This window comes from Notothenia coriiceps, unplaced genomic scaffold, assembly GCF_000735185.1.
Source record: "Notothenia coriiceps isolate Sejong01 unplaced genomic scaffold, NC01 NC01_scaffold00036553, whole genome shotgun sequence".
Classification (NCBI taxonomy): Eukaryota; Metazoa; Chordata; class Actinopteri; order Perciformes; family Nototheniidae; genus Notothenia; species Notothenia coriiceps.
In genome coordinates this window covers 223,725-232,947 of record NW_011369254.1, presented here as the reverse complement: position 1 = coordinate 232,947, position 9,223 = coordinate 223,725, and the positions used below count along the sequence as shown (strand labels likewise).

The following is a 9,223-nucleotide window of genomic DNA, read 5'->3' as shown; positions in this document are numbered from 1 at the left end:
TTGCATGTTAATGCCTTGCTGTCATAGACACTTCGTTAGTGGTCTGTAAGAGATGCAAAACGGATATGTCGCAGTGTTTTCTCTCCCGCCGTCCCCTGGGCTCTCAAGTTCCCGTTACCTGGCTCTCAACTCAGTAACGCCGCCTCACCGTTACTTACTTTGCGCCCAGTATCCTGCCGCCTCCAGCGCTGCTGGCCAGATGGCGACTCGCAGTAATCTCCTTAACACCGCGTGCTGCATGTTTGAATGAGAGAAGTACGAAAGAGAGGCAACAAGGGGAGACTTTGACAAGTTCAGCTGATCTGTCATTCAGTTTTTCTGTCGAAGTGGGATTGATCGACGGACCAAATAACTCAAATCATGTTTGGAAAGGACTATTTTTTCTACTGGAGCGGCGTCTGCTATCGCTGACAGACAGGTGTATAGAGAAACAGGTAGTTAGCTTGTTTTGCACCATGAGCAACAAGTTGTTTGTTGACGCTGTGATGGGAATAGAGCTCTGTCCTGCTGGGAAGCTCCACCGACAGGTAACCCACCAGGAGCCAAGCTACATATTTATGCATATCACAATATCTGCATATATTTACACATTTGTACGGCTATAGGCTAGCCCCTGTTATTATTAGATACAAGACGTGCTTTCTTATTTTCCAACGGACAGGCAGAAGTGTCTAAGTAATTCAACACTAGAGATGACTTCACTGCTGGCCTCTTTTTGTGTGTCAAAATGTGAAATTGAAGCTGATAAGTATTGTAATGAAGAGAGCTTTGGCATAAGCCTCAATTTCCAACAAACTTATGTGAAAACCCGTTCAGTTGGATAAAAACCTGGAGGCCAGATGATAGAGGAAAAAAAGGCATGTTTAATTCAATGGAAAATGAAGAAAAGAGGAAAGCAATGTAGCAGTATCAGTTGAGCTGTGCCTCCATCAAGCTGTACATGATAGTGTAGGCTTTGGCTAGGGAATAGCCTGCATGGCATTTCACTCTCCTCAGATTTGTCTCATGTTGGATTTTGGTCTGACCACGTCTCTCTTTCCTTCTCTCCTTCTCTCCTTTCCCTCTCTAGATTGTGAAATCTTACCTATCATGTGAAGGCTTTGGTTGTGGTTTGTGTGTGGGGTGTGGGTGTGTGTGAGCGAGGGAGGGACGGAGACAGTGTAACAGAGAGCTAAGCTTCGTAGCCTCACCCTAGGGGCACTGGTCTGTAAAGAAAATGTCCCTGTAACCCTGGAACCATGAAACCATGACAGTCATCACTTATTCAAGCGCTGCTGGAAGGTTTCCGAGAAAAATCCAAGTTCTGGAACATCCCTCTGCCCTGGGGAATGTTCCAGAAACCCTGTCCAAGATTGGAGAACCTCGGACTATGCTGGGCCCCTTGGAGAACCCCACTCCAGAATATTGTGGGGTCAAAGGCCAGAGATGGATAGATCAGAGAGACAACGAGGGAGGAGTGGCGGGAGAGAAGGCAAAAAGGAAGAGACAAACATGGCGCACAGGAGTCAGCCGAGAGAAGATGGAGAGAAGAAGGAGAGAGGAGCAGTTTGACTTTAAGAGGAACAAATGCATCAAGGAAGTTGGAGGAAAATACATCGAAGGAGAGGACCGAAACGGGACAAATGCGTCGGGTATTCCTCATGTTATGTTAACCAGAAACACTGAAATCAAGCAAGTGGAAAAAAGGTTGGGGGAAACGAAGAGGTGGTGTGGTTTTTCTTGGCCATTTTACCTGAAAAACATCACAGAAAGAGGAAAAGCCACCATGAAAAGGATAAGATGGCATAATATCTTCCTCTGGTTTACTCTCCTCCTCTTCAGCCTGTGTCCAAAACCTGCTTCATCACAGGTAAGCTTGAATTGAATTGTATTGATCAAAAACTGGAATACTAATTGTTAACACTGTATTTATTATTTGATGACCAACAAAAAGGCCTTTTTCATAGCACTGTGTACATACAGTGTGTGTTACAGTAAGATATTTGCCTGTAAGATGTGTTATGCTATATCATAATGTTATCCATAGGCCTCATGTTAATTCTCTAAATTGCTAAAATGCCTTGTATTGCAGGTAATTGAATGCCTTCACAAATACTGTAAGTAAAAGAGACTTAGCTTGAATGGAATGATACTAATTTTGAAATGGTCTTTTATTCTTAGGGACATTTCCCACGTATGGAGAACCTTGCCGCCTTTAAAACCATGTCCACCTCTCCGTCCCGCTCCACCTGTGGAGTTCCAGAGCGGAGCAGCTACTGTCAGACGCCGTCCTCCCAGCCTGAGCTGACGACATGTCATCAGGCCTTCTGTGTCCAGGACTGTCCTTACAGATCCTCCACACCTCCGTATGCCCCGCTGCTACTGCCTGCACACAGGTAGATAGATCAAATTCATTCTATCAAGGTGTTTTAAATGTCCTCCCACCTTTCAGTTCATGCAAAATAAAAATAAATAAAAGAGGACCTTTTAGAGAAAAAAAGATTATTGACATGACATTTTTATTTTCCAGGGGTTCCTGTGTGACTGGAGACAGTAATGACACTCGTCCCGGGACAGAGACGGAGAACATAACCAATAACAGTTCAGAGGGAGTTCCTGGTGGATCCAGTTCTGTGCTGTTTCGGCCCGTCCAGGATGGATGTCTGGTGTCCCCCCCCTCACAGAAACTAGGAGACTTGGGTTCTCTCACCCTGGCATTGTGGATCAAACCAAGCTCTTCTGGAGAGATGTGAGTTACTTTTTGTAATTTATAAGAAATCACATTCATCTCTTTGTTGCATAGCTGGATATACTGTATGAGCGTTTCTTTTAATAAAATCAATAATTTACTGCTTGAATCGATAGATTACCAATGTCATGTTACAGTACACACAAATTGTACTTGGCAATACGAAAGATGTATATCCTTTTTGGATGGATGGATCTAAACTAACTATTTCTCTCTGGACAGTCCAGCAAACTCAAAACAAGCAGAAGTATTTGCTGTTTCCCTAAATAATATATATATTTCATTTTGTGCAAAGAAAAAAGTCAAGATATTTAACAGCAGTACATTACAAACAGATTCTGATGAACGTTACCTAGTTTTACTTACCATGACATGTGATTCTTTCAAACATGAAATTCCATATTAGCCATGGATAAGTATTATAGAAAACCAATAGATATATTCTGATCTTTTTGAAAAAGTCTGGATTTGCAGTTTCATTTGGCACAGCCACTAAGAGTAACATCATGTTTGTTAGAGGCTGTTTGGAAACAATCTCCCATTGCATTTCAATCAGTAAGTTAATCAAGAAGTTATACTTCTTGTAGAAATGGAACTTTATGGGTGAAGATTAAGTAATGAAAAGATAAAATAGATAAAAAACAGTGCAGGGATCAGATTCAGTCGTTTTAAGTCGTTATTGGTATGAGGATATAGTATACATATTTAAATCCTTGAAACATTAGTGAAAGAAAAACTAAGAAAGATAAATAATAACACTTGTGTGTTGCAAGTATAAATCACAATTACTATTGCACCGTAAGAACTCAAACGTATCCTTCGACTGATAAATGATAGCTTTCTGCTGATGTAGGTGTGATGTATAGTCAAATGTCTGTTCTGATATATTATCTTATATGGCTTCCAAACTTAAAAAGTGCATTGAAGTGAAAGTCCTGTGATATTGATCTAAACACAAGGAGCAATCAGGTCTGTTCAGTATCACTTTCCGGAGATGTTGACTAACCGCTATCTGTCATGTCCTACTTAGACATGTTGTGTGTGAGAGACAGGGGATGAAAGTGTGCTGGTATGTTGCAGGTAGGACTCCGATGGTGCAGAGTTACACACACTCAGATCAGCTTGCAGTCACACACAAACACACGCATACACAAAGCGCTGCATGCACAAACAGGGATCAGTTGGCTTTACTTGGCAAGCTCATATCCGCCTCCAGCACACAGAAACACTTACATTTAAAGTAGATTGTGCAAACAACATGGGATGCTTTGTCATGAAACTTAAAATAAGCTAAACATACATGACGTCTTGGTTTATATTTCCTGGTTTACTATTTGAAAATGTCACTAGCAAAAGATTACTTCACCAATTATAAAACTGGGCTTCAATAACATTGATAGACTCACAATGGACACTTAAAAAGTAAAAGGATCAAAATTGACTTGATTTTAATATGTTTTAATTGTATGCGTCCCTTAATGAAACCTGGGACCTACATTACCCACAATGCAACTCGATCGTTGACATTTTACACAGTTAAGTATTTGCAGTACTACTCCACAAGACTTGAAACAGACTTGAATGTGTAAAATCAGTATAATTAATGTGGCTGTTGTTATAAAAAGGATGAACTAAAATGACCCAGGCTTTCTCCTAATATAATCAGAAATGGTTAGACAACGTAAATAAAGCCTGCAGCATTCACATGTTCCATGATGTGCTGCTAAGATTAACGTCACTGAAAGCTTTGCAGTAGTGACAGTTCTGAAAAAAGACCTAAAGCAACGCTAAACAGGTTTGGCGTGAATTCTAATAACTCACTGAATGTTCAGTTTAAATGTTGGCCTCAGTTAGATGTAACTCTGAGAAGGAGATTCAGACAGAGATAAATCCCTCCTTTTAAATTCATGCTGGGATTTTGTTTGTGAAGTTGTCTGTAGGGATTCAGATGACAGACTGGTCTTGTTGTCTTGGTTTGCTGAACATGACACCTTTATGCACCTGAATGCATCTGAATGGAGGAATATCTTCCCCCTCGCACTCTCTCTCTCTTCTCTCTCTCTCTCTCTCTTTCTGTAGCTGTCGTTGGCCATCAGTCTTTTGTTGTAGAGACGATCATGGCTGCCATCAAAGAAGCCAGATGAAAGGAGGTCTCTATCCTCACCTCTGTCCATCTCTCCTCACCCCTCTCTCTTTGTCTCTCCCTCTCTCTGTGATTTCACATCCCTCTCCTCATCTGAACAATGAACAGAGCCAGCCACCTGTTCTTACAAATATAGTTTTTACTTCACCATGGCTACACTTCCATAAGGTTACACCTATATTTTTTGAGGGTACTCATTTTAAATTGTGAATTATTCTGAGTACATGCAGTTGACTTTTCTATATGGAGAACATGTGGATGAAGTACAAGTACATATCATAATTATCATAGTTTATTTGAAAACAGTGTTTAACAATGTGTATTTTGCCCAACTATCACATTAAATTGCCCTGGCAACATAATGACTACTTTTTCTGCTTGAATAATTTTTACAATGGATCAAGTAAGCATACATTTTTTAAGCAAAGATGCCACAAGTTTTCTGGTTCAAGCTTCTAAAATATCTGTTTTGCTCGTTTTCTTTGGTGGAGAAATGTACATTTTTTGGTCAAAACAAAAACTTAAATGGGACTGCACTTTTTGATGTCTTTTATACATAAATATGTGTCCCCGGTGTGTCAGGGAACTCACGCAGCGTCAGAAAATAAAACCCTCTCTCTTTTCCACCGTAACCAAATCTCTAAAAACGGGGCTACAACGGAGCTGATCCAGATTTGCGTCCGATATGACGTAATATCGGAAATGTGGACCCACAGCCCTATCAGAAAGTTGCTATCAGAAACAATGCCCGACTGTTTTGGATGTAATATGGTCGGTGTTTACATTAGCATCGCTAACACTCAGAGCTAACCTGTGGTATAACCGGCAAGAGAGAAAGCCTTTGAGCTCCATACTGTTTCAGAAATAATCCTTGATAATCCATGATATGGCGTTTCATCATGGCAGTATTTATTTTAGACGGTAGCTGCCGGGTCCTGCATGAGCTCAGCCCCTCCTTTTTTATCAATATACCGTATACATATATATTTTTTAAAGCTTTATACGAAGAATCACTGGGTATAAAGCTTTTGAAACTTTTGAAACAGGAAGTGAAATAGAGGGATATGAGGCATGGCTAGAATGGGTGATCTGTTTGGTATTTTGAGCAAAACACTTCATAGACATATTTTTTATATATTTGTATATACAGTATCTGAGACCTATGCTATTGCCTAAAAATAGCATGATAGGTGACCTTTAAGATATGTCAACAACAACAATGCTTAGTTGATCGGAGCTTTTATGTGAATATGAAAGCTCAAAAACTCTTGACAAAAACAATTTAGTCAATAACTTCAGTGTTTTAGTAAGTCATCAACTTGTATTCACTTTTTTCTTGCACTCATTATCTCTGTCCTTCTTGATATCTCTTTATCCCTACCTACAGGCACATACTCACACTCTCATGCATGTGCAGACATACATACATATGGTCTCTTTTTTTCCCCATGCATACATTTATCCTTGATTTATAGGGTATGTGGCTCTTGGTTCATAAAAGTCATGATTTCCCATAAAATGTCGGCGATGGTGGTTAATATGACACGTGGAGGGTGTGTGTCTGCACCCAGTGTAGCAGCTCAAACCTAGCAGTCATGTAAAATATTGATATTCCAATGTAAATGTCAGAATGAGAGACTGTGTGAAACTGTGCGGTGGCTCTCGACTCCATGAGTTTTAGATTCCACTTTTCCCTGTCTTTACCTTTTGAATTTACTTAGAACAATTTATCACTGACAGATGTTCAAATAGACTGTCTATTGCTGCTGAAATTATTGTGTTTCTTAAAATGTATGTGTGTTTGTGTCTCCTTCAGGATGCTGCTGGAGAAGAGCTCAAGGCAGCGGTTGTTTTTTTCTGTGACGGTGTCCGAGCAGGCGGTCAACCTGCACTATGGCCAGTCCAGCAGTCAGACTCCTCTGACCGCCAGCTTCAGAACCGAGGGGAGGCTCACACCGGAGAGATGGACACACCTTGTTCTACAGGTAACACATCTGGAGGGTCTTTGGGATTCCTATAGGGGCAAGGGAGACAACTGGGCTGTTAAACATGCCATAGTCTGTCAATATGAGAGGCTTGGGATCATGAGCTGTTGTGTTGTGCATGTAAAGGTGAATTTGTCAATGAATCTACCTTAGAAGAACCATCAGGTTTGCCTTTAATTGTTTCACAAGCGTTGTGAAAGCTGAATGCTCTTTGCATCACGGACATGTATCTATCATTTCTTCTTTGTCTGTGTTTCTCTTTCATTCTCTGTCCATTTTGTTCCCTTCCTCTCTGCGAGCTTGTGGTAATTACACTTGCAAACATCTGCTTTGGCACAGCTGCTGGGGCCAGGGGCACACACAAAATCTGACACACACACACACGCTGACAGGCAAGACCACACACTTTCAATTATAAAAACATCTATGTATTTTATGGAAAACTAACTTAAATACCCCTGGAAGTTATTATTTTTTTAGAATCTATTTTGGTCTGTGGTTATTTTTGAGATTGATTGTTTACTAAATGTTTGGTTGTTTAATTGAGTTGCTTGGATGAGTTTTTAATGTGTTTTTGTTGATAACACAGTTAACATTGTACATTATTTATTTATTTGATGAATTCACTTTTAGAATCTCAAAATAAAATACTAGTTTACATTTAAATCTATATTTACGGATAGCATTTGCATCTGTTTGGTTTCATGGAGAATATATTTTCGTGATAGATAGTGTGTGTGTGTGTATGTTTCTGGTTTGTTATAGAGTATCATTTAACAGTTTATTCCACTTGAGTCTCTTTCTCTGAATAACATTGTGGTACTTGACAAATCATGGTCACCATGACAGCCTAATCACTGTATGTGGATGTTACTTAAGTTGTTACGTTGTTTGTTTGTCTACTTTTTCTCAAGGTCACTTGGGGCCCAGTTTTTATTTGACCTGGCATGCATTTTAACAGGCTTTACAGAATTTTCACATTACATTTTGTTACCCTATTTGATTGCCCCTCTCTTGTGCTCATTGTGCCTTAGCACACATTAATATGTCAAACTATAAGGACATTATATATCCCTAATGATCTCATTTTATATCATGCATTCTCTAATACCTCATTCACACCAACGGTGTTTCAGGGCCGGTTCGGAGCTGGAGCTTGAAAAGCACCGGGTTTTCCTGTTCACACCACAGCGGAGCAGCCTCTTAGCTCCTGAATCCGGTTCGTTTCAGGCACCTAAAAATTGTCCGGCTGGAGCAAAATCACCACATACGTCACGCTTACGTCGAGGCGGGGGCAGGGGCGGGATCAACTCCTGAAAAACAACAAAAAGCCGGCGTTTTATCCAGTTTGTACACAACGATGGAGAAACTTAACAAGCAGCAGTGGTCCACTGAAGAGACCAGCTACCTACTGGGAATCTAGTCTTCCGAAGAGGTACAGAGGAAGCTGGAGCACAATCGGCCATTGTTGTTGTTGTCGGTGTCAGCTGTGAGGGGTTTCCGCGCGCTTTGGCTTTATGAAGCAGGCACACAAACTGCTCCTCGGTCATGCAAAATACTTGTTTGCAGAAATTAAATGTGGTAAATTAAAGGTCAAACAGAGATGAGAATGATATCATTTTTGTCTAATTTCTTTCAATAAAGAATAGAAGCAAATTTCCCAAAATGTCAAACTACAACAAAACACAAAAAATATTAAACAAATATTAAATTAAGAGTATTAATGTATTGACCAAAAAATGGTCTAACTAATAGATAGAAATACATACTTTTTCTGATTCAGCGGTGCTAAATGGAGGTACATAAAGAAATATCTACGTCAGTTTGATTCAAAGCACAATTAAGGCTAGAGGGCTAAGCCAGAAATGAGGAAATGATATATGTGGAGCAGAACTTAAAAGGATTGTGAGCAGCCAGAAAATCCAACTTGACAGTTTAGTTAGTGTCTGGCTGAGCGGCGCTTGGGTGTGTTGTCGGCTAAATGTAGGGTTGTTTATGGCTCATTTGCTAACAACTCTGTATCTGTGTGTGTACAGTATGCATGTATACCCTTAAGGGATCTGTTTTTGATATATATTTACAGTATCTATGTGGGTTATACTTGTCCAAGTACTGTAGGCACGGAAAAATGTAAGGCTTCGAGGTATTTTGCTATAGGTATGTTGCGTTGTTATGGCTTTGAGGTGTGTGTGTGTGTGTGTGTGTGTGTGTGTGTGTGTGTGTGTGTGTGTGTGTGTGTGTGTGTGTGTGTGTGTGTGTGTGTGTGTGCATTCTTGTGAATTGGTCGGGCATTTCACTTAATGGTATAGTGATGTGATCTGTTTTGACCATTCAGAAGAATAACATAATCATCCTTGACACTCAAAC

The 9,223-nt window shown here is 40.2% G+C and overlaps 1 protein-coding gene across 1 annotated transcript in view; it reads left to right on the top strand.

Annotated features, from left to right (window-relative positions):
• Window positions 1-1,246: 1,246 nt before the first annotated feature.
• Window positions 1,247-9,223, top strand: part of ush2a (Usher syndrome 2A (autosomal recessive, mild)) — a 166,447-nt gene continuing 158,470 nt past the window's right edge. The window contains exons 1-5 of the mRNA XM_010792799.1: window positions 1,247-1,631; window positions 1,749-1,849; window positions 2,161-2,375; window positions 2,510-2,728; window positions 6,688-6,856. Coding sequence (XP_010791101.1) covers window positions 1,247-1,631; window positions 1,749-1,849; window positions 2,161-2,375; window positions 2,510-2,728; window positions 6,688-6,856 — 1,089 coding nt within the window. The remainder of the gene's footprint in view (window positions 1,632-1,748; window positions 1,850-2,160; window positions 2,376-2,509; window positions 2,729-6,687; window positions 6,857-9,223) is intronic.